Source organism: Vipera ursinii, assembly GCF_947247035.1.
Source record: "Vipera ursinii genome assembly, chromosome: 2".
Lineage (NCBI taxonomy): Eukaryota > Metazoa > Chordata > Lepidosauria > Squamata > Viperidae > Vipera > Vipera ursinii.
In genome coordinates, this window is record NC_139513.1 from 124,472,376 (window position 1) to 124,498,110 (window position 25,735).

The 25,735-nt window shown below is 41.1% G+C and overlaps 2 protein-coding genes across 3 annotated transcripts; both read right to left on the minus strand.

Annotated features, from left to right (window-relative positions):
• Positions 1-3,168: 3,168 nt before the first annotated feature.
• MRPL12 (mitochondrial ribosomal protein L12) lies at positions 3,169-10,821 on the minus strand (the record flags this gene model as incomplete). The annotated part of the gene is given in 6 exon segments (XM_083354954.1): positions 3,169-3,858; positions 5,021-5,155; positions 8,696-8,770; positions 8,964-9,150; positions 10,669-10,757; positions 10,759-10,821. Coding segments are annotated over 6 exon segments (666 nt in total). The 3' UTR covers positions 3,169-3,741.
• A 2,256-nt stretch (positions 10,822-13,077) lies between these two features.
• HGS (hepatocyte growth factor-regulated tyrosine kinase substrate) lies at positions 13,078-25,709 on the minus strand. 2 transcript variants are annotated; one of them, XM_083353963.1, is made up of 21 exons: positions 25,584-25,709; positions 23,774-23,858; positions 21,778-21,853; positions 21,534-21,626; positions 20,087-20,210; positions 19,480-19,532; positions 18,888-18,956; positions 18,604-18,728; positions 18,073-18,151; positions 17,886-17,975; positions 17,063-17,158; positions 16,620-16,658; positions 16,355-16,498; positions 15,796-16,009; positions 15,384-15,556; positions 15,143-15,283; positions 14,874-15,051; positions 14,627-14,760; positions 14,358-14,486; positions 14,098-14,193; positions 13,078-13,906 (listed from the first exon to the last, which is right to left on the minus strand). In XM_083353963.1, exons 1-21 carry the CDS (start codon positions 25,618-25,620, stop codon positions 13,793-13,795), a joined length of 2,289 nt encoding a protein of 762 aa, XP_083210089.1. In that variant the 5' UTR covers positions 25,621-25,709; the 3' UTR covers positions 13,078-13,792. The 2 variants fall into 2 exon arrangements, with proteins under 2 accessions (XP_083210089.1, XP_083210088.1); XM_083353962.1 differs by having other exon boundaries at positions 17,877-17,975.
• Between the last annotated feature and the right edge of the window lie 26 nt (positions 25,710-25,735).

The following is a 25,735-nucleotide window of genomic DNA, read 5'->3' on the forward strand; positions in this document are numbered from 1 at the left end:
AATTAAATAAACGATTTTCCGGGGCTGGCACAGTCTTTCACACAATTCCACGTGCTGTCATATACCAACTTCATAGAGGGAACACTCTTGAGATCATGGAATTACTGCTTTATGAAATTAACATTTAAAATAAATTGTGCAGTTTTTATTTCACTTTGTTGGTATTAGGAATTCTGGAAGTTGACGTCCACAAGTCATAAAAGAGCCAAGCTTGCCTACCCCTGGTTAGGCCTTTGGGACCACACAGTGATCAACAAGTGACACTGACGTTTCAGGCTTCATTTTGCTGCCTCCAATTGATCAGAAAAGAAATCAAGTTATTGCTAATTTGGGGTTAATCAGGATTAACTTTTTTTAAACTATAGCATACATCCTAGGATGCTTGTGTTCTTGCCTTTACTGAATTGGCTAGTAATAAATAGGCATTATTGATCCTTTCCTTTCCATCATTTCATTTTTTTTCCTTTCTGTTGAAGGTAATTCTTCATTTGTTAGGTGATTTGTAATCCCAAAATATTTATGCCATAATAAATGTATTTGTGGTACCATAAAATGTGTATGCTATGGAGCAAGAAATTAAAAACTCAGCTTTAGTTTGCATTCCATTGTTGTTTCACTAAACTATTGAACCTAAAGCCTCTTCCTGAAATGTAATCTTTCTTGTATATATAAGCTGCCCTCTTGCAAAGTTGGCTCCCCATAGTTTACATAGTTGTACTGTATACATCAGCCTTTCTTTGGCTGGTGTTCTTCAGATCTACCGGCTATAGTTCTCCTAGCCCCTACTGCATCACCCTTGGCATTAACAATCCGAGCACTGTATATCCTGCAGCAAAGTCAACTTCAAGGCAATCTGTGGTCCAAGGTTCCTAAGATGGTGTTCAGAATAGAATAGAATAGAATCTGGAGGGGACCTTGGAGGTCTTCTAGTCCAACCCTCTGCTCAAGGAGGAGAACCTATACCTTTTCAGACAAGCGATTCTCTAGCCTCGAAAACCTCCAGGGATGGAGCACCCATGATTTTTTGAAGACAAGCTGTTCCAATGGTTAACTGTCTTCACTGTTAGGAAGTTTCTCCTTAATTCCAAGTTGCTTCTCTCCTTGATCGGTTTCCAACCATTGTTTCTTGTCCTGCCCTCTGATGTTTTGGTGAATAACAGACCCCCTCTTCTTTGTGGCAGCCCCTCAAATACTGGAATACTGCTATCGTGTCACCCCAATTTCTTCTTTTCTTTAGACTAGCCATTTTGCATGATTTACTGTTAGAACTGAATAAAGGTGTGCAAAACTTCCACAGTTGTACCATTTTGTATCTGAAACAATTGTATTTTGAAAAGGTCTCAATCATTTCAGAACTGTTTCAAGTGCAAGACGCTTTCAAAATGATGTTAACAGTCTATTTCAGACTTAAAGCAGTACACATCTGAAACATTTTGCACACAATTGCCAGACTTTTCCCAGTACCAGAGTGTTGGCTCTTTCAGTTAACCAGGGATGCCATTTATAATTTTAGGTAAAGGTAAAGGTTCCCCCGCACATGCGTGCTAGTCGTTTCCAACTCTAGGGGGCGGTGCTCATCTCCGTTTCAAAGCCAAAGAGCCAGAGTTTGTCCGAGGACGTCTCCGTGGTCATGTGGCTGGCATGACTAGACGCCAAAGGCGCACGGAACGCTGTTACCTTACCACTGGAGTGGTCCCTATTTTTCTACTTGCATTTTTACGTGCTTTCGAACTGCTAGGTTGGCAGAAGCTGGGACGAGTAACAGGCGCTCACTCTGTTACGCGGCACTCGGGATTCGACCCGCCAAACTGCCGACCTTCTGATCGACAAGCTCAGCGTCCTAACCTACTGAGCCACCGCGTCCCTATAATTTATAATTTATAATTTATAATTTTACTTCTATGTAAAAAGAATCCCTTGCTCACTCTCTTACTTAAGAGTTGGAAAGGACCTTGGAGGTCTTCTACTCCAACCCCCTTCTCAAGCAGGAGATCCTGTACTATTTCAGACAAATGGTTGTCCAATTTCTTTTTAAAAACCTCTAGTGCTGGAGCACCCATAACTTCTGAAGGCAAGCCGTTCCAAATTGCTTTTAAGAGCACCCAGAAATGCATTAAGAAAAATGGATAGTTTTACATATTGAGTAATCTTAGTCTCTTGATCAAACAACAGAAAACACAGTATTTAGGATGAAACATTCCATCCATACTCTTTATCATCATTCCAGTCACGAAGGATGTATTTGCTGCTCTCCAATGACTGTTGCAGACCGTAGCTAGCAATATCTGTGACAGAATAATTGCTAAAAGTGTGTCCGTTTGCTGAAATTCCTTCTAAGTTTCCATAGTTGCATCTGTGAAAGGGCAATGTTATTTACAAGGCTTCAGCAATCTTGAAAATATTTGAGGTGTGTAAGCACAGAAAGTACGCTTGTGTAGGTACATTTTGGAGGAGGTGCAATATTTGGCATGGTTTATTGCATTAATATAATATAACATGCCCAATAAATTATCTGTCAGTAAAACATGTTTCCCAACTCTAAAAATTAGCCACTGCCAATCTATCTTTGAGAAAAAACAGGAAAAAGTGACAGTGAAGGAAGTCTCAAATTCTTCCTGTCTTTAAAGCCTCACATAAATTAGCACACTTTAAATCTCCTTTATGAATTCGCAGGTGCTGGAGTAAATATAGTTAAAGCTGCAAATCCAGCATTCCAACTACCGTATCAGTATTTTTAAGCAGTATGCCTTAAAAATTGCCTTTAGGCGATCTCTTGCCTGCTAAGGGTTCACCTTGGCTTGGCTTTAAATGAAAGTGCAACAACATGGACATTGGACTAAAACCACAGCTTGTTCCATTGGGTAAACTATCCAAAGCAAACTAAGAATATTCATTTTGACCAGAACAATGGCTTATATCAAATCTTCAAACAGGAGCCAAGATTGAGCAAACCACCATATTGCAAGACCCAGCAAGTGGCAAGGAAAAGAGAGTTATAGGCTGTGCTGATATAAATCATACCAAAAGGGACTAAGGGCAGGGGAGAGGAAAGGGGCCACCCCCCAGAAGAGAACAGTCATGGCTAAAGTTGGGGGGTCTAGCCATCTTCCCTAATATTGGATATTCGGCGATCAAAAAAAGTTACACAAAGGGACTTGCAGAAGGTACTGTCCCTACCTAAGTTTAACCTGCTCAGATTTGGTAAAACTTCAGGAAGAAAAAGAATCAATTTTTTTTCTTACGAATTCTAGCAAGTCACAACAGGGAAAGCTAACATTTCCAAGCTGCTATCCTTCTTTATTAAGAGAATCAGTTTTGCTTACACCTCCTATTGGAAAGACCCCAAATCTACAAAGACCCCACCCATCTGCTCCCACAAATGATTAAATCTGCAAGTAAGAGACAATGGTCCAAATACCCAGACAATCTTGAGAAACCTGCTGGATGGAAAAACCACTAACATGCAAAAAAGGATCATCACACATGTTTTACAGGTGTTATCCATCATGTGTATTCGTTAAGAATAAAGGTTTTTAACCACATAGCAGACTGCAAGGCGTGCTGAAGATTTCTTACACACTGAGCCATCGCTGTGGGAAACTGCACAGCAGAAAAAAACAGGGCAGAGCAACTTTCCTGGAACCGCACAGTACTCCACCACCACCAGTCAACAGGGATGGCTGACACAGAGGGTCCGTCCCCCAGCTCTGCTTTAAGTCCTTTGGCAGGCAGGCAGATTCTTTAATCCACAACAACTGTGCCTCCAACCGCCTCTAGAGCCGACTTAACCTTTTCTGCTTCTTCTTTACGAACATTTACTTTGATATCTTGAGGAAGAGATTCCACCAACTTCTTTGCCTACAAGACAGAGAGGTTCTATTCAGAAAATGGAAAGGATAACACAACATTCAAGAGAAACTTCAGCTAATATAGTCTTTGTCTCCGTATACTTTCTACTTACTTCCTGAATTTGAGGAGACAATGCAGCCCCAACATCTGTCCAAAGAAACATTTCCTAGGTTATGGTTCTAGGGTTTAGTAAACAGAATTCAAACATTTGAGGAAATCACCTCTGGAGCTTTACCAGCTTCATTTGCATGGAGAAAGGGTGGAGATGCATGCAAGGTCAAAATGGCAAGAAGGGGAAAGTGATGTTGCAATGCAAGTCCTGTGCCTTTGTATACGTTCACACGCAAGGGGTGCAGGTTCACCTTGCTGTGACCTTTCTGCAAACATGCCTTTTTTAAAGCCCCGCTTTCTCAATAGATGCCACTGAGTTGCATGATTCATAACAGACCATGTGACACTCTATCTGAGGATCTTAATTTTACTTTGGCTCATTCCACATCATCTTTTTTCAGTCTCCATTGAAACGTACCCTTTCTGCCCCCAACTGGCAACGTCAAAAAATTACAGTAAGACTTCTATGGAAATCAAGTTTAGAAATGAACTAAGGCAGTTAAGAGAAGTAACATGTTTTAGAATATCCCTCTTATGGAACATATTGCACTAACCCTACTTCTTGGAATTAGCTTTTTATTCATTTTCAGGTACAATGTAAGATCTTTTGGGACCACAGTATCTGGAGGAAAGCATCTACCTGCCAGACCTAGCTAAGAAATTACTGTAATCACTAAAGTTTCCACTAGTTTATGTCATCGAGGGAAGCAGTAGCCTAAGGTATGGCATTTTCAGTGTTAGCACTAACTGTGCAACCTGCTTCCAAGATGTATAACACTCCTTCGTTAATGTTTTTTAAGCAAGCAATAAGCATATTTCCATCCAATGTTAACTTTGCTGAACACCATTTTATTTTCCTAACCATTTTAACGAAGTTGTGCTATTAGTGTAAACCACTTTAAGGCTCCTTATGCTCCAAAAGGCAGCACAAATAGTTCTACTAAATGAACAGTTACTATATAGGGAACTGTCGCTCCCATGATTCTAAGCATCAGGGTATTCTGCAAGCATTTCAAATAAAGAGATATTCCCCCTCAATAGTATAATCTGAACAATTTACCTGGACAAGGTTTATGTTCTCCACGTGGTTCTTTATTTCCTTGATAACTTTCACCTTGTCTTCAGCTCTAAACCCAGTCAACCGGACTGTAAAATTGATCTTTTCTACTTTTTCAACAGGTTCTTCTTCTTCTGCCTAGTAGATAAAAAGGAAAGAGAAACAAATTGACAATCAATAGGTAGAGAGCCTGCCTTTTGTCTCCAAGGATACAGTAGTAAAGGAAGGATCCAACTATTTAGGCACTTCACTTGGTTTATTTAGATGGGGGAGGAGCCCCACACCTAACACTGAACTATAACGGTATTGTTTGTTTTTTATAAACTGACAATGGAAGTAAAGGCACAAATAGGAAATGGATGGTTACTATTTTCATATTCTACATGGGGACTTCTTAGAATTTTTTAGCTCTCCATTATAGAAACTAGACTAGCTCCAATAATCTCTTCTTAATGATCACAGAATCAAAAGGGGCCATTTTTATGTCTTCTAGGTAGGAGTCCCCAACCCCCAGTCCGTAGACCAGTACCAAGCCATGGCATGCCACAAACTGGGCCATGCAAACAAGCAAAGCCCCATCCGTGGGATACAGGCAGCATGTGAAAGCACGTCCCCTCCGGTCCATGGAAAAACCTCTCCATGGAACTGGTCCCTGATTCCCAAAAGGTTGGCGGGTGCTGTTCTAGGGTATTAACTATCTGCCCTACTTTTGTATTATTTAAAAGTGTGTTAAGCATTCTTCTCGGTTCTTCATCCAACTTATTTCAGCCTCTAAAGATGATCAGGCAGAAAAAAATCTACCTTCAGATTTGCAAGATTCGTGTATGTGTGTAAAGTGCCTTTTGACTTCTGGTGGCTGCATAGATTAGTCTCTCCATTTTTCTAAGCAAGACTTTTACATGTAGTTTGCCATTGCTTTCTTCCTATGGCTGAGAAAAGTGACTGGGATTAGAACTCAAATCTCCAGGTTTCTAGCCTGTTACCTTACCCTCTATATCAAACTGGCTCTCTTCCTTCTAGTGCCGTGGTGGCGAACCTATGGCACGTGTGCCACAGGTGGCACACAGAGCCCTCTCTGTAGGCACACGCACCATCACCCCAGTCCTATGCCTTCGGCTGGGTTTTATAAAACCTTTTCCCTTTAGGCCTCCACCACCATGTGCAAAAAAAAAAGGTTCAATCAATCAATTTCAACTTCTTGCGGGGAAAAAAAGATCTCGCAAAGTTGGAATTGATTGATTGAACTTTTTAGTCCCACCTAGTCTGCCGTTACCACCACAGCCATGCCCACCCAATAGGCCACGCCCACCCAATGGGCCACACCCACCAGGCACCCAACGATATATAAGTGGGTTTTGGGTTGCAATTTGGGCACTCAGTCTCTAAAAGGTTTGCCATCACTGTTCTAGTGTAATCTTATACTTAACATTAGAATTGGTTCATCTGGGCGTGCTTCCTACCTGGACAATCTTGCAAGGCTGACATCAATCTTGCAAGTTTGAAAGTACATGTCTCCAAAGGTCATCTCTATATGCCATTACACTATCAAAGAAGTTATCCAATAAAAATGTAAGTTCCCAAATAATGTATTCAGACTAACTGGTCCATAATTTGCTGGATCATTTTTTTCAACCTAGAGGAAATATTTGCTTTGTTCTAGTCATTTGGTTTATTCTTCAGATTTTTAAAACTAGTATAATGTTCAGCCCATACCGTTATTTAGCTAGCAATACCCTAAGATGCAACTCCTCTGATTGTACAGATTTAAAGTCATTCAACGTTAATATCCAACTTCCTATAATTCAATCCTGTCCCTTCATCCTTTGGTTCCCTGGTGTCATACATAACTTTTCACTGATAAGAGAGCCAAAATAAGTGCTGAGTAACCATCATCTTTTCTTAGTTACCTGTTACCGTTTAGCCTTTTTCACTTAGCAACTAGCACACTTTTTAAAAATGTATTGACAACAATAATAGTTTATTCTTCTGTGACTTATTTTAACCAAATGTTCTCTCACAGCATATCAAGTACATTCTTCTGAAGTTCTAAGTGGGAATGGATATTTTAAACAAATAATGCAAGTCTTTATTAGTGTTCCTTTTGTCATTCCTCCAGAACTTTGACATTTTACTGATAAACCTAATTAAACATATTTGCCCATCCACATTAAGAAATCAATCTCATTCTGGTTTTTTGTTTGCCTGATCAGTGACTTTACGCTCTGCAACCAAGCTGACTATAAATTTAATCACAAATGATAACTCACATCTTCCCCAGGCAGCGGGAATGATCACTACAAAAGCTAAAAAATGAATTCTGACTAGTAAGAAGCAAGTTTTTCCCCCCAAACTCATTAATTTCTCTTTGGGTCATGGAAAAGAGAGGACAGAATAAGAAAACTCCATCCTTGAAAAGGCTTGTTTTCTTAATCTTAATTTAAACATTCCAAACATATATTCTCCTTTTTTGAGAAGTTGATGTCCTGCATGCTAATTTTCTCTGGAAAAATCCCCTTACTTTAAGGACTCTTTTCTTCTTTTAAATTTCTTTCCTTTTTCCTTCCTTCCTTCCCTCCCTCTTCTCTATAGAGCTGGTTAAAATATTTCCAAAATTGCTAATGAATTATTTTAGGTAAGAGCTAGTACGTGCTCCTTCTTATGCATGCTAAGTCTGCTGCAGACTTTGTAGTCCCTAGTTTTATCCAGGTTTAATATTCCTGGGTAGATTAGTATTTGCCAAATTTTTACTTCATCTTCACGTTTTGAAATTTTTATCACTATCCCACCCCAGTAAAAGTCCAAATATTTCCAAAATGTAAAAGAAAAAATAAAAGGAAAAGTAGTGCTGCTTATGCCTCTTTGTTTGGTAAATGGAGAGAAGATCAGACAGAAAACTTGAGAAGAGTGACAAAAGGCAGCAGGGAGAATGGAGTAGCCTCTAAAAGGCATCTATCCATAATTACTACAGATAACCCACTGAATCTGGCAGATTTTGAGAACTGCTATAAGACTGTTTTGGGAACTCCCTGGATGTAAAGTTAAGTAACCACTTTTGAAGTTTGAGATGAATTTCTTAAAGATTTAGAAATATTTTCACTTGATTCACTCAAATCCATACAATCTTTTAGTCAGGAAGCAGATCTTAGAAAAATTGGGGCACTACAAAGTTATTTATTCCATATTTAATGATGCAAAGCTTTAATAGCAAATTACATTACACAAGTGAGCAACAGAGACATAGTAATATCTTAAAGAGACAGCTGGCAAAATGGCTGCTAAACCATTATAATAAATATGTTATACTGCTTAACCTAGGATCACTCTTAGGACTGAAAAGTATCCAGTAAAACTATAGCTGCATAGAGAAACAGCTAACTTGAACTCCTGAACATAATTTATAAATCTTTTTGTCCCATTCTATACTGCCAATCTTTACAATTTGCATATTATTATGAATACCTACTGTGATGTTATTTTCATTATACCATGTAGCAGCTCTTTTAAATATCAAAGGAAGAACAGCAGCCTGTCTGCACCTTTCACCTTCATGCTTGCAAGTTTCATACCCACCTCTTCAAGAACAATGTCTATTTGTTAACCAGGTGCATTCAGACCCTTGTCCAAAAGCAATTATTATTTGGTTCAGGTAAATGACAAGATATAAAGCTGGTTGCTTACTGGTGCTGCCGACTGTGTTGCTGGCATCATCCCAGCCATTGGCATAAGTCCAATATCTTGGATCTTGAGAGTTTTCTGTAAACATAGAAAACATATTTTTATCCATCTTTTACATCACTTGTAATACTAAAGCAGGGATTATAACCCAAAGTACCATGCCCCATCGCTATAAGGAAAAACAAGCTACAAACAGCAGGAAGTGTCTACTATCACTTTTTAATCTTTGATCTATTTATTAATCACCCAATTTCAAATGTAAAAATGGTACCTTTAGCAACTCATTGAGATCAGAAATCTCTAGGAGAGTCAGGTTAGCAATGTCCTGAACTAGCTGTTGAATTTTGGGTGAATATTCTTTTGGGGCATCATCCATACGAGGACTTGCCAAGACTTCACTACACTTTGAACATGTAGTCTTCAGCATCCGGATAGCACAAGCTTGTGATCGATGCTGCCTGTAGAAAATCAGAGAACAAAAGTTACAGTTCACATTTCCCAACACACAGGTACATACAAATGAAAAATATCTGTTGAACAGATGAAGAAAGGAGGGATAACAAGGCAACCAAGATGGCAGGGGGAGAAGATCAATATGGGTTGGTGAATATGCTATTGAAAAGAAAGGGGGGGGAATCTCCCCAGCTATTTTATTAGCAAATTTTGACAAATTCAATTTTAGAAATAATCCAGTTTCAGAAATAGTGACTACTTTTAATAGCCTGAAATATTATATGGTAGGAGCTTTATGATTAGTTTTCATACTGCAAAAGGTGCAGTTCAAGTAATTTAAAACAGCCAACCAAAAGATATGCTACAATATACTGTAGCATAGGTCTAATTTTTCGATTTTGCATGATTTGTTTTAATTTTTTACAAAACAATCTGCTCTGCTGGCATGTTTCAACACGAGAAAGGACAGACTCTTTTTAATAATTAGGGATTAATGCGGGTAAATTTATTTTAAATGTGCATTTTCTTCATGATAAGAAATTTCTCAGATAAAATATGCCTGCTTTAATTCAATATTTTTGGTAACAATAGAAAGATGTATTGGAACTTATTTATGGATATTACCTGGACACACCCATAGTCTAGAGCAGACATGTCAAACACAAGGCCCGGGGGCTGGATCCGGCCCGCGAAGTGGTTTCATGTGGCCCACAAAGCCATCCTGGAAACAGTGAGGGAACGGCCCCCACTGCCTTGGCCCTGGCCCAGAGACCCTCCTTCTGCCAGAGACCCTCAGATCTGTCCCACTCCTGCCCAGGCCCCCATAGGCACCCTTGATGCGAACGATGTAGAGCTGGCCATGCCCACCCAGTAGGCCATATGCACTTTAGTCACGCCCACCCAGTAGGCCATGCCCACCCAGGCCACACCCACCCAGCCCCCTGAGGGCAACCGCAATGCTGATGCGGCCCTCAATGAAATTGAGTTTGACACCCCTGGTCTAGAGTCTAGACCAGGGGTCTTCAAACTTGGCCCTTTTATGACTTGTGAACTTCAACTCCCAGAATTCCTCAGCCAGGCAAACTGGCAGAAGAATTCTGGGAGTTGAAGTCCACAAATCATAAAAGGGCCAAATTTGAAGACCCCTGGCTCTAGACTTATTTCATTTTCTACAAGACAGAGCCCCAAGTCAGAAAGTTTCTCGTTCAGATCTCACCCCACCTTACAGGAGTCCACCATCAGGTTCTGACCCCTCAGCAAGTTGGGGGTAACAGAGCTGACCTTTCAGAGATGCTCCAGGACATTATCAAAGTAAATTCTCCCTCCACACATCGAGAGTTGTTTCAAGGGAGCCAAAGTAATCTCCGCTGGCCCCCTGCAATTATACGCGCACGCACCGCGAAGCAAGGGCTCCGTCTGCAGAAGCGAAGGCAGGCGTATGACCTTTATTTGGGCGTTCGGGCCTTCCGGCTCGCCCCCACCCGCTTCTCTTTCCCTTGGGGCATCGGTCACCTATTACGTACCGCAGTAACAGTCGGAGAGCGGTACCGAGCCCGGCCGCGGGAAACATGGCCCTATCGGCGACTACAAAAGGCGGCAGGAAGGAATCACCGACGGTCCCCTCTTTCTGCAGCGTGCACACCGCAAAGGGCGCCGGGGACGCTCTCTCCAACCATCTCGCTGGTGAAACGAAACGTCCAATCTCCAACGAGTTTGACTCGGTGATGGACAAAGCGTTTACACTTTACAGCGTTGCATCTCGATGGTAAGCGGATGTGACGATTCAAAGCCCATCTAGGGTTAGAAATGAAAACTGTGGGAACAGGAAGCTGTTTCTCACAGCGCCAAACTCCGTTACCCAGCTAGCATTGCGACGCTCGGCGAACGAAATGAAACTACGGTAAGGAATGTTGGGCAACCAAGGAATATTCCGCAATTCGGAGGCTTAAGCGGAAAAAACTCCAGGCTGGAGTTTGAGTGCGCAGGCGGCGGATTTATAGTCTCCGCAAAGGGTTCGCAGGATAGAAAATTATTACTTGTGATTTACTCCGTGAGCATAACAGCTCCGCAAGGGAAGACTAATTTAAATTTTGCCCGAGGTAGTGAAATCAACAGATCAGACACAAGATAGTGAAATAGATGGAAAATTTATTTCTATTATGTTTTGGTTTGTTTAGCGGTAAAGCAGTTACAGTATCTTTTTGAGAAAGTAGGGACAGAGTTTATCTGCGGTTCGTCTTATAAGCAGCTTTTGTTTCACGTCAGTTTCATAGTCTTCTTGGAACAAAGGTTTATTTCAGAAAACACTGCATTTGAGTTACCGTAGTGTGCTTATTGGCACATATTAATACAAGTTACGTAGAGGTTTGTGTTTCATACAGAAAATAAAATGCTCTTTGGGAGAAGACCCAGGGAAAAATCTTGGCATGTACACATGGAGCCCAACCTGCCTTCTCCAGACAATAATGTTTTCTAAATTTTATCATCTAATATCAACAGGGCACAAAAATAAATGAGAGAATATTAGTTTGGTCTTATAGCATATCCTGTTCTTGGGTATACTTAAAATGTGGGATTTGTAACAGTATGGCAATAATACCCTCTGTGCTTTCATTAAAAAATAGTTAAAAACAAAAAGGTTTTCCATATTTTTTTTTAGTTTCACCCTAACAACTCTTTGTTGCAACAGCATCTAACTAACCCTGACTTTGAAAAACATTAAGGTTGGACCTGGTTAGTACTTGGGATAGATTAAAGCTGTAGGCTACCCTGGAAAGTTGAGAAAGGCATCGGCAAACCACTTCTGTATTACTGTCAAGTCTGACTTCCTCATGATACAATTCAAAATACAAGCCCTGTCACTGAAGTACTATGTACCACTAAATTAAAAACTTTCTAGGTATCTTAGGAACTATATACTCCCCCCCTCCCCAAATTGTTTGTGGCATTAGGTCGTCGTAATTTTAGATCATAAGATGCATGAAAACAGACAGGAAGAGACCATAATGCAGTAGCAAAAGTGAGTAGTTAAAACCTTCCGTAAATTGCCTGAATAGAAGGGACAAAATATGTGGCTTTTTTTTAACCAGACAACTGTACTGATGTACAACAATGTTCCTGTTTAATAAATTTAGGCCATATGAGTACAGCTAAAGACAAAAAAAGGTAGTAATTTTGAAAGAACTAAACAACACTTGTTCAGCAGCCACAATGGTGCTGGTTCCCCATGATTAAGAGGAGTAAAGAAATAATCTTAGATGGTAGTTGACTACATAGATTAAATCAGGTCAGGGAGGGGCTAAGTTTCTATACATTTTGCCAAGGCCTTTATTGCCATTACTTTATTGATCAGTGCAGCTTCTCAAAAGAATATACCAAAGTCTATACTGTCAGTGGGTAGATGCTGGACTTTCTGGAATATTGCAGAATGGAAAACCAAATATAGGGAATCCAATTTTATTAACTCATCAGGAACTCATCCACAAGCCTGCTTACTATTGTTGAAGACATAATGGAGGCTCCCTTTCCTAGATGGACTACTGCTGATGCAGGCTGAAGTACAAGGTGTTCAGAGCATGAAAGTAATGTTTCTCTAACGGGAGATGAGGAGGAGCCTCTGAAATCTCAGAAATCTGCTGGCTTCAATTGGCCTGGTGGGCCAGTGGAAGGATTTGTGCAGGGCTCTGCACCTCCCTGGCCCTTGCATTCTAGATACAAAACCTTTGGATATAAAGCTAGATACTTCTAGATTCTTCAGTTGGTAAATGGGTGAAAATTCCCCGAATCCTGGAACACAGCACGTCTCTCGTATTCTTGCTGGAGTACCTCAGTAATCACAACCCAGTGACATATTTGGTAGAATGCACATTTATGCAGAGACTAAAACTCCAGCATAGGGATTGTAAAAACAAACAAACAAAACAGAGACTAGGAAAGTTTTAAATACTTATTTTTATTGTCACTGATTCCATTCTGTCTACACCAGCCACTAAGTATGAGACACAAATCTTCAAAGCAGTAAGGACAAATAGGTTGGATAGGGCGAGGACTTAAAAAACATACTGGATTGGGATAGACTGTGTCCAAGAGAGGGGTTCTCAGAAGACATGGAGAGAAGTGGTGGAGAGATGTCAAAAATTAGTGGGGAAAGAAGTTGAGTGTGCTGGGCAAAGTGAAGGTCACTTGCTTGACTAGATGTGACCAGAGAGAGAGAACACGGGCTAAGGGCCATACACTGGATCTCACAAATTCTGACTCTGGAGCATGCTTAAATGCTATTTACCCCCACAAGAGAACAGTTTCCTGAATGATCTAGCTACCAGTGGTTGCTTGAGAACTAAGCACTGTTATCCAACTAATAAAAAGCTAGCTGAGTTGGGCTGTGGGCCACTATCTCTCCACAGCTGAGTAGCAGCATATAGGATGTTACAGATTCTTGATCCTGGCAGCATTTTAGACAGGTGGAATGGGAAAATGCAGACAGACAGTGGGAAATTACCCAACACCAAGGGCTCCACTCTCCTCTCACCCATTGAGGGCACAGCACAAAGGAACAGCAATGGTGTAGCAAGTACAGCAGTGACCAACAAATGATAGCTTTACAATGTTTTAGAAACCCATCCCTCCCTTGCCTTGCAACCCAAGAGATTAATCAAAGGAAATAAGCTGAGCCTCTCCACCTCCCCCTTGTGCTTGCTGCACCTGGGGAGGAGTCTGCTGGGGAGGAGGCTGTTGCTGCTGAGGCCCTCCGGAAGGTGCCATCTGCAAAGGATAAATGGCAGTGAGACAGCATTTCTTCCAGTGAAATTCCTACAGGAAAGGAATCTGCTCCGTTAGCTCAGGGGTTGGCAGTCATTATCTTAATACTAATAAGGTGAAGGAATTGAACACATTATCCTTAATATTTAGTGGGGGTGGGGGAGATTACCCTGAAAATTTGGTCAAAGACTTACCTGTTGATACATAGGCTGTTGTCCTGACAGGTAAGGCTGCTGGGGCGGCAGGCTACTCAGACCTGATTCCTGGCCAGGGTGAGTTGACATAAGGTTCTAGCAGAAAAAGAGGGTGTCAAACTTTGCACCAGAATAAGTAGCCCCTTCTTGCAATGCAGCCACTTGGCCCTTACAAATGAATTTTCCCACCTCTATGAACATCACTACATATTCCCTGTTAATCTAAGGAAACAGTAGAGTAATTAAAACAACTTTCTCACCTGCATGTTGTAGGGCTGGTATCCCATTGACACTGACTGACTGCCCATGTAACCCATAGTACCCCCAGACTGGGGAGCCGCTTGTGTCATGGCAGGCATTGTCTGCGTTTGGGAAGGGGCGGCTGCATTCTGCAAGGTAAAGGAAGATGGCTGGGCCAAGATGTTCCCTACATAGCAACTTTGAGTAGAACATTTTGATACCCAGAAATTTCCAAAGAAAGTCTAGATCGGCTTCAACATACAAACAAAATATTCAGGATCAAACATACCTGGTAGCCCTGCGTGGGTGTGGGCTGATAGGAAGAATAGGCAGGATTTGTGGTGGGCACTGCCTGTCCCTGTGGAGCTGGTTGAGCACTATTATTGCCTGTGGAATACATGTAGGTGTTCACCATGCCAGGATCTGAAACACACACGTAAGAGATGAAGGTCAGCCTTCTGGGCTGAGTTTCGTAGCCTTTCAGCAAAGGATTGTGCCAAATCCACATCCACTCCTTTCCTTCCGACTTCTGTTACCTGTTCCTGCCACAGGCATTGCAGCGTAAGGTCCTGTACTGCCCTGGGTGGACTGGCTCATGTAGACCGTGTGCATGGGTGAGCTCTCCACAGAACTTGCTGGGCTGAAGGTGCCTGGGAAGCTTGTGGGTCCTGATGGCTGATAGATCACGCCGCCGGCAGGAGGCATGGCCTGCAGCTACGCACAGAAAGCAAGATTAGTTCCTGTGAACAGGCAGGGAAGGGCAAAAGGAATCCTTGGTTTCTCCAGTCTTCTTCCACTCAAGTACCTGTGCATATGGCAAGGAGAAAGCAGGCATTTGTGCCCTCATCTGGATCGTTTGCTTCTGTTGTTCCAACCGTAACTGGCGTTCCTTTTCCTGCTCTTGAAGGCGTTGGATGGCTAACTGCCGTTGCATCTCCAGATATTCCTAAAGGTTGGAGCAGCACAGGATGTATAATTAGGCTCTGTGTTCATTATGCTTTCAGACAGCTCCAAATAAACTTGGGACATCACGACCCAAGCCTCACCTGCTTCTTCTGCCGCATGATCTCCAGTTTTTGAGCTAACTGGATTTGACGTTGACGCTCTGCCTCTTCTGCAGCTCGGCGCAGCTTTTCTCTGTGCTCTTCTCTCAGGGCACTTAGGGCTCCCCGTGCATCCCGGATCTGGGCAAGTTTATCTTGAAGCCCCTCATAATATACTGTGGAAAAGAAGGACAAGGCTGGAGTCACATCATTGCCCCCACCGGAGCCACACCTTTCCAAATCTCTTAAGAGGAAAGCAGAAGCAGAACTGGCAGAAGAATTGGGAAGCACCCCATTGTTTTAACCCCATACCAATCTAAAAGTAGCAATAGTCACTTAGGTTGCTAAGAATCAGCAGGGGTCGAGGGAACTCTAAAACTATTTTCAGTCACATCAGGGACTTCTGATAACATACAGCGGCGCTCATCCAGTTGGTTGAGTAGCTCCAGGAGCTGGGGGTGCATGCTGTTGATGGACTGGAAGACAGAAAGGACTGCCGAATCATTGGTAATGCTCCGCCCTCGCAGGTGGTTGCTCTTCATACGGTTGACAAAAGTGGTGACCGCATTCTGCAGAGCTTTCAGAAATTGCTCATGGCTCTCATCTGTCTCACCGTTCTGATATTGCTGCTGGGGAAGAGATGGGAAACCGCTGACCAGAAGTCCCATGTCCTGCCTTCTCCCACCTTAGAATCCTGCAACTGCTTCTTTCAATGTGAATTTGGTTCTTCAAGATGACTAACTACTGCCTGTTTATGTTAGTCCAAACATAAACCCCACACGACAGCAGATGCACACACTACTCACAATTCCCCCCTCCCCCCCCAAATAAGCCTAGAACTCACTCTTAAACTTTCCCTTTAGCACTGCTACTCCCGGCTCATAAACATTTCCTAACCCCTGCAATGACGTGGACGAGTCTGACTGATGCCTAGAGAGTGACGCTGAACTCATGCAGAAGGGGTTTGTTCCTACCTCCACCACACTAAGTGGGGCAGGTGGGACTTCAGTAGCCTGGGTTGCTGGCTCTCCCATAGACAGTGGGGCTGAAGGGGTGGGGCTCTTGCGCACTTCCTCCTGCTTCTTTTCCCAATAATTGCGATTCAGGTATCGAGCCAACTGCCAAGAAATATTGAGAAATGAAAGCAACTTATTGTCAGTACATCATTCAAACCAGCAACTTATTGTCAGATGTCATTCAGACCAGCTCCCCGTTAGCTTAAAAAGGTTGGAATCTCACCTCAGGATCAATGTCCTCGGCTAGAGGTGCAGAGGAGTTCTGAAAATGACATAGAATTTGTTATTCTTAGTAAGATTCAACATCATGAAAATATCCCACCATCTAATTATCCTTTAAAAAAAATCAAATCCTTGAGAATAGACCTGCAAATCAGCTGCTCAAGCAAGGCAGAGGAGAGCAAAAAACCAATTTGCTATTTTCATCCTCCAAATATCCTTCATTAGCCTGATCAATTGTCATGGTAAGTGAGAAATGAAGTCACAGAATGCTCTGATTGATTCCTGCGATTGACTGACTGGATTTATATAGCTACCCATCTCACAAACATGACTCTGGCTGGCATATAATAAACAACCAATTAAAAATACTAAAAATATTTTAAGACTGCAGGGCTCCAAAATCTTTCTCTGCTGGCTCTTCTCTGCCAAAGGCTGCACTCTTACCACAGGGGAGGAATAGAGGGCACCGCCTGGGGGTGCTGAAGAGGTGACTGGCGTGGGTTCAGCCTTGGGGTACGTAGAATATGTGCTTTTCTGTCTCTGCAGAGGAAAAGTAAAGATGTAAGAATACCACTTCAATTACCCTTTGCTGTCTATCAGCATGAGAGAGGCAGTAGAGAAAAGAGTAGCACTGTGTAAGGATTGAGAAGGGAAAGATAGTACCTTCTTAAATCAAACCTGGGATTACACACAAGGCTAGGAAGACACCTCATTTTTAAGGAGTTATCAACATGTAAAAACTAAGTGCCCCCGCACACTCCAAATCATGTTTCCCCCATCAAATCGGGATTGTTACACAATCTTATGAGGAAGTGTTAAGCATCCTTTTGACAGGCAGAACTACAATATCTTATATATGAAGGCATTTCATTTAAATAGAGTACATCTGTGATAACTAGATGTCAGAAAATTGAAATATGATATTGTAACCCTCTGACTGTAACACAGATTGAAGTCTTGAGGAGTTCAATTTTTGGATCATTTATGAACAGTAGATTAGGTGAGGGAGAGAAAGACTATCAGGTCATTATCTGGTAATTAAGGGGCTTCTTTTGACTTAAGAGGTGAGAGTGACATTAGCACAAATGTCTCACAACCGGACAACAGGCTGTCACAGTAAAAAGCGGAAGTCTGACTAGTTAAGTAAATGCTTCTAATAGCACAAAGCAGTCGAGCACGAGGAATTTACAGGAACCTTAGTGATGACAAATGAAAATCAGTTATGACAACTTGTAAGAATCGTGATCAAAAAACAAACCATCCTTTCCTTTTCCTCTGCCTCAGACTGGGAAAGTGCAATTGCTAGCTGTAGCTCTTCCTCCTCCTGTAGGGCAGTTTCATCACGCTTTGGGGGCAGCTACGGGCAGAATAATAAACAGCAGTCACTGTACCTAGTATGTGGAACTGGCCAATTAAATAAGATGAACAGAGACCCAAAACAGGCAAGGACTGACCTGGGACTGCTGTGAAAGAGGGCTGGTCAGATATTCTGGAGGAAGTTCTGTGGTAGCGGTTCCTTTTCCTTCTGCCTTTCTGTGCAGATAGAAAGGAGAAGTTCGTGACTGCTTCTGAACTACCCTCTTGCTAAGCTGAACGGGGAGACAAAGCAGAGGGGCCCCCAGCAAAACTATAATCTGCAACGAACCAATTATCGTGTTTTTTTTTCCTGGAATTTGCATTCTGTAGGACAAGAGAAGATAGGCCAGAGTGCCAGGGGTAGGCAACCTCGGCTCTTTTATGACTCGTGGACTTCAACTCCCCAAATTCCTGAGCCAGCCATATCTGACAATCCCTGCTGGCTCGGGAATTCTGGGCGTTGAAGTCCACGAGTCATAAAAGAGCCGAGGTTGCCTACCCCGGGGCAAGACTATTCGTTTTTATAAATCCCACACCTAGCATTCACACATGCAGAAAGCAGAGATCCCCAAACAGCCATTGTTTCCAGAATATTTATGTCGTACCCTCTTGTACAGTTTAGCTCTTACTTGTTGAGATGTTCATAGCAAGGCTCACATACTCGTACTTCCTTCTCTATGCCAAACTTGGGGATGGTGGAGTATTTGGATGAGCATTTTCCACAGAAGATCTGTCCACAGGCCCGACAATGATGCTGTGAACATACCAGAACCATCAGAATTTTCCAAAATAAACATCTGGTAGGAAAACGAAAGTCTTAAAGCCAATGCCTCTTCTCTCCTAATATCTTTAACCAAACTCTGTGTCACATTTAGCATGTGATCCCAGGATCAGAGGATGCCATAATACTCACCTTGCGAGTCACGACCCCAAATTGAACTCGACACCGGTGGCATTCTTCTGCATCCACCCAATCAGGAGCCTAAGCCACACAGAAACACAGCAATTAGGAGTACCAAAAAGGTGACTGTAACACATTGCCATGATCCTAAATATGCTAAGTTTTCCAAGGGTACCCCTATGCTAGAATGCATTACAAATAAAGGAAATGGGTCCAGTGGTATAATGTGTTAATGGACAGTAAAAGCTCATTGTGAACGAATTTGTTTTAACCTCAAAGCTGAAAAAAAGATTAGCTATTTTCCAATCTGTCTAAATAGAATTGCAATCACAAATCACAGATGTGAAGTAATAAGTGGAGAAGAAAGGAATTAAGAAAATCCCTAATGTACAGATGGCACAAAATAGGAGGGGGCGTGTTGTATCATCTTTCTCAACCAGCTGTTACGGTGGTGATTGATTCAGCCCAAATTCTCAGCATTAGAAACAGTATCAAAGCAGAGACAAAACAAGTACGTACTGCACATTCAAAATGTAATTAGTACAGAACAATCCAAATTATTTCCCCCAATGAGGTGAGCCGCTTTCCCAGCTAGGACACTTACCCTTTCTGCAGCGAACATTGCATCACTTTCTTTGAATTCTGGAAAAACATGACCTGTAGGTAGATTAATACTGTCAAGCCACTGCATGCCAAACTTAGGCTCTGGAGATTGAGCTGAGGACTACATGATGGGTATGAGCAACTGCCTGCAGGCTTCCCTATGGTCTGCCACGTGGGCAAAGCCCTGGACCCTCTTTTTTTTTTAACCAACCAAAGATAGGGAGCTATAGGGCATGATTTATTTGCAAGAAATCTTCAGAATCTTTCCAGATAATCAATTGACCGCTAAACCCCATGAATGTCATAGTGTGACAACTAACAAGGGCACAGGGATTTGTTTTTGACTCCAGAATTCGAAGACTGAGATAGGCCCAAGAAATAAAATGGCTGTGATCAGTATTTGAAACACAGTAAGCAATTGTCACCAGCTCTTCACTAATGTCTGTAAATTCATGAGGCGGTTTTCAGGCCATATAAATTTGATTAAATAAATGAACAAACAAACAAATAAATGGAAAGTTCTGATTTCTCTAAATTCCCAGCTGCAAACACACCACCCGTGCAACTGACCTTAATACCATAATGGAAGGCTACTTGTCTTTCCTCACCTTCTACCTTCATGATCTGGTAGGTATCTTGGACCACCTTGTATTTGGGCTCATTGCGGAAGGCATGGGCCCATGCCTGGATCAGGTATAGGATCTTGTTGCGAACATTTGCCTCAACTTGTCGCTGCAGATAATAGGAAGGATCAAGATCAGGCACTGCAGCCAACAGAATTGAGCTCGCAATTTTTTGACTTATGACACCGATATATGATGCATCATCCCACTGAGCAACAAAAGTTAAACTCATTTTTTTCTCTTGTTTAGTCACTGCTTGTAAACATGTATGATTAGGAACCCAAAATAATTTCTTCGTAAAAAATTATTCTCACTGAAGAAATTTATATCTAATTTTAAGAGGTGTTTTGGTGCACAAATGACTATTCTTACCTCAAAGATACAGAATCATTTAAGACTCTTCTTGCTGCGACAAGCTAAAAAAAGTGAAGTTAAAGATACAGCAAGGGTCTTATAGAAAAATACTCTTCCCTGAACACCGTGACAACCTCTGCATTACTGAAAATGCAGATTCAAGCACATTCTCCCCTTGCATCATAGTATATTGCTTCCATCAAGAACCATTGATGGAATGAGGCTGAAATACTGTAAGGCAGGAAAGATCATGACGACAAGGTCTAAATTTTTATAGGGTTAGGGTTAAGATAGCAACAATAATAATAGACTTTGTGGGAGGAGTCATTTTATGGTGTAAAAAGACCAGGATTTGAATAAAATGTTCTTCTACGAAAAAGATGTTTCATAACTCAGCTACAGGAGCATTACTACACCTGTGTATACTATATACATATTAAATATATATTTATATAAATATATATTAAGAACTAGCAAATCAGGATACAAGACCTGCAAAGTTATCCAGCATTTTTTTTCACTGATACAGATACAGCTGAAGCACAGAAAATGATGTGTTTCATTTGACACTAGTAGATAAAATCCACACATTATAAAATGTGATGATAATAAGGAAGAAAACAATCCAGAAGTGAGTGTATTCAAGCAATGAAAGCATCAATAACACATACATTGATATAAATATGCACAACTATTGAGACTGAAATCTTTGCTATACAAATACATGGAAAGACATGGAAATGACTGTGCTCTAAAACTATTTCAGGCTAATTGAAATGTTAGATGTAATCTGTGTATATATACACGCATAAATATACTACACTTGAATAAGGTTGTTAAAATTTTAAATGCCCAAAACAGATTTTTTTAAAAAATAAAACTTTTAGGACTTTGGCATTTGTTCTATGTTGCTTACTTTAAAAAAAAAAGTTCATACAAGGTAGTATTTTGTCATGCGATATTAATACAAATCTTCAAGGAAAAAACAACAGCAAAGTCAATCTATTTCACCTCACTCCAGTTAAGGCTTTTCTCTAGCGTAGCTAACCGTAAAGAAAAATGGCCTAAGTGCTATTACCTTCAACAATTCCTTCAATTCCTCCATGGTCTGTTTGTTAGCCACCTCATCATGGACTGTCTGACCACAATTCTTTACTACAGATTCCAAGACCTGCATAAAAAATATACAAACATTAGCTCCCAAATAAAGTTCAGAGACTTCACAACAAATAGTCTGGATCTCCTTTACAATGCATGACACACGGGCCCGAATGAGGAAAACCTTCCTAGTCCCTGGGGAGTGTCATTATACTTCTGCTTACCTCTAGTGCATAGAGCGCCACGTGAGGATTCTTATCATTGACTTTTTTCTTAATTGCACCCACAGCATACTTGGCCCTGGGAAAACAGGGGGGGGGGAAGAGAACCAGTTCAGTCTAATGAAAGCTGCAAGGAAACTTAAGCCAGCTAACATTTGTTCCTGTCACGAAACATACTGTAATCATTTGCAAAATGCAAACACTTGATGAAGGAGGCTGTGTACATGCCAAGACAAAACAAAACCAAAAAGTCATATTATGACTAGACTAGCCCCAGACAAAGAAAATATTCCAAATGACCATGTCCCAGAACAGTGGCTCCACATCTTTTCTATACTCCGTACCCCTAAAACGCTTCTGATATATTCTCGCACCCCTTACAAGAGTTCAAAATAATGGCAATGAATTATGCATATACATTATAATTTTGAAAACCCTTCGCCCCCACTGGAATATCGTCTCACACCCCCAGTTGGGAACCCCTGACCTAGAATAATGGACTAAAGGGCCAACCAGAGTGGAGCCCATTATATGCTTAGACCCAAGTAGCAACAAAGTTCTATTCTGGGATTTCCTAGGAATAATTAGCCAATTGAATAAAAATTGCCAGTGAAATATTTTTTAATATAAATCCATTTTACAACTGCATCTTAAATCAGTTGTTTCTCAAAAAAATCCATTGTAGAGCTGTAAAAGATGCAGCAATGACCAAAACAAGGACACAGCAAAAAGGAAAAAATAGTGTTGAATGATTCTTAGTTAACAAAGCAGACAGAGTACAATATAACCATGCATATAAGGGGGGCGGGGGGGGGGGGAGGATGGATAGCAGAAAATACATTTTCTTTCACACATAGTATTAGAATGCAGTTTATTTACTGAATCTAAATGAGAAAACAATCTTATTCACACAAAATTAAGCTATGAAATTCATTTTAGTAAACAAGTGATCACCAATGCAAATGATTTTAAAATGGATTAGAAAGATACACATTCAGAGGATAGGGCTATGAATGATTATTCATGTTGATGGCACTATTCATAGGCCTCTTCAAGAGAGAGATGGGGATGGGACAAATAACAAAACTTGTGACACAAGCCATATGACTTACATACTTCTATACAACATTGGGGTGAAAGTATAAAAACCTAGGATTCATGCTATGACATCACAATACAAACGTGTGTCACCTTGGTTTGTCTAGGATGTCTAAAATTATAATCTATCTCTAAAATCAAAGGTAGCATATCATATATCTAAGGAGCAATAATAGAAAAAGGCTACCAACTTCAAATCCTGCTCATGAGCTTCCAGAATGGATCTGATTGGAGAGTGCGTGTATTAATCTGATCTATGCCCTGATCCAGAAAGACTATCCTTACTTTCTATGTACTGGATAATAATTACATACATTAGTTAAGGATTAATAGATATTAGTCATGTTAATTGGGATTGATGGGAGCTAAAGTCCATGCTATCTGGGGGGTAGGAAGCAATCATCCTTTTTGAGTGATGGCACTGGAATAGCATCCTGGAATCCACGCTATAAAATAGAACGGGACTCAGGACAAAATATTAATTAAATATTAATTAAAACTATGAAACTAATATTAACATTGCTATACCATTGACATGATTGTTCCCTATGTACTTTTTTTCTTTTTGTTATTAAAGATTTTCAATTTATCAACAATCTACAGGTTGCCAAGGATTCGGTGAGTTATACATAGGCCAGAGATTTCACACTGTGTAGCTCTGTGCTAGCTGATGGTTTATTTGAATGGCCCAAGAGTTTTTATAGAACAACAAGGTCTTTAGAGACACAATGTAGCCAATATCTAAAATTTTGGGTTTGGAAAATGGATAAACAGAGATTCAAACTTCTATATCAGCAGCACATTTCTTTCCACTCATGCTTTAATTGTAATGAAAGAATGCTTCTTTCAATAAAGTGCATAAAAATAGGGCAATGAAAAGATGGTAAAGCTCAGCACATACTGGGTATCTCCCTGACGAATCATATCACAGATCTGTAGAATAGATTCCCAGTCTGTCTCCAGCAGAAGCTGACTTGTGGCCTTATCTGCAAGATATTAAAATAACAGTCATTCAGGCACAATTTCAAATTTATATTCACTATCAGAGAATTGATGAACAAAGGGATTTTTCTTCTGACAAGAATTACCAGACATGAATGAGAACCTCAGATCACAATTACAGCTATTACAGTTGTTTACTGTATGCCATTACCAAGCATTTATAAAAAGTTTTTCTCAGCAAAGTTGACCTCTTGGCTGTCAAATCTAAGTCGAGCTATAAACATTTGCTCCTCCAACCATACTATTTATCATTTGTCCAGATATCTTATATTTCCTTTAATTACTTCATCTTTATCTTTCACAATAAATAGACTTCTTTAATCAGACCACTCCAGAATCTCTATCAACAAGTTTAGATTATAACATCTTCACTTCTTTTGCTTTCCAATTCTTCCTCCAAACTTCCTTCTGTCATAAACTTTGGTACTTTTTTCCAATTTATGTAGAATAAATCCTAGTTACATGTACATAGACTTCTGTACATATTTAATCTTTCTGCATATCACCCTCTCACCTTTAGTTTCTCCTTCCCTGTCATGTTATAAATTTCTTGAAGGAACTTAAGTATATTTTGGAATGGTATACTTTTGTATATTCTAACACTCCAAATTCAAATGGAGCATTATATTTAAAGGGATATGAATAGCTGATCATTGTTCTTTTTCCCCATCAATACAAAAACACCAGTTAATTTGTTGCCTCTGGACAGAGGGTGATGTAAGATTTTCTTTCCATTGATTTTTGTCCTAATGCAACATCTTTTCCTTGATTCAGTCAGTACTCACTCTGTCATTTCCTGGTACAACCAGTCACCTTGTAGAACCTGATTTTAGGTCAGTGATGAGATCAGCAGCCTTGTACGATTACAAATACTAGTTGTTGTTTTTTTTTCAAATTACACATTTCTATCATTCCATACATTCAAAATGCATCAAGCTGGTCAAAAGACCCTTCCCCTATCTACACAAAGGAAAACTGAGGGAACAATACCGCCATTCTGCAAACCCATCACATGACGCCAGGCAATATCACATTATAATGAGGACCCAGATTGTTGGGGGCAATTAAGCTGACTTTGTAATAATGCCGCTTTGGGGTGTGTGTGTGAAAGCCCTAATAAGCAGGCATATACATAGAATGAAGGCTACTGCTAAGCACATTGATTTGTGCTTTAGATTGTAAGCCGCCCTGAGTCTTCGGAGAAGGGCGGGATATAAATGGGATTAAAATACAATGAATAAAAATTAATCACTCCAGCTGACCTCTCTGTCGCTAGAGTACAACCTAGCACAGGGGTCGGCAACCTCGGCTCTTTTATGACTCGTGGACTTCAACTCCCAGAATTCCTGAGCCAGCATAGCTGGCTCAGGAATTCTGGGAGTTGAAGTCCACGAGTCAAAAAAGAGCCGAGGTTGCCGACCCCTGACCTAGCCATTTGTGGAGCGAGGACGACGATCCTACGAGTCAGTACAGGAAAATCAATATGGGTGTATGGAGGGGGGGGAGAAAAAACGGGCGCAAAAGGAAAACGCTTCAGAGGCCTGGCTGGTTTTCAGACGCAACGGAAAGATCCCCCCCCAAAGGAAGATGCGATTTACAGAAGCCTTTAGAAAGGGAGGTCGAAGGAAAAGCAAGGCATTAAAACGAAGGCCGAAGCTCTGGGGCAGGATTAGGCCAAGGTTCCCTTCCCCTCCCCCCACACTCAATACCTAAAAGGCGCTCGAAGGTGCCCCCGCCTCGCCCCATTGTGCTCCCCCGCTGAAGATCAGGCTGGACCGCCACTGCCGCCGCCGCTCTTCCCCTCCAACGTCTCCGCAATTTAGGCCCCGCTTCCGCCTTCCAGTCAGCGGAGAGGGCGGGC

Bases quoted from the DNA above. Each gene is read 5' to 3' on its own strand.
- HGS (XM_083353962.1), bottom strand. From the start codon at position 25,620: ATGGGGCGAGGCGGGGGCACCTTCGAGCGCCTTTTAG. The intron at 18,729-18,887 runs GTGAGTATTATG...GTATGTTCACAG, and splicing joins TTGGGGTCGTGACTCGCAAG to CATCATTGTCGGGCCTGTGG. The intron at 16,499-16,619 runs GTGAGATTCCAA...ATTTCTTGGCAG, and splicing joins CCGAGGACATTGATCCTGAG to TTGGCTCGATACCTGAATCG.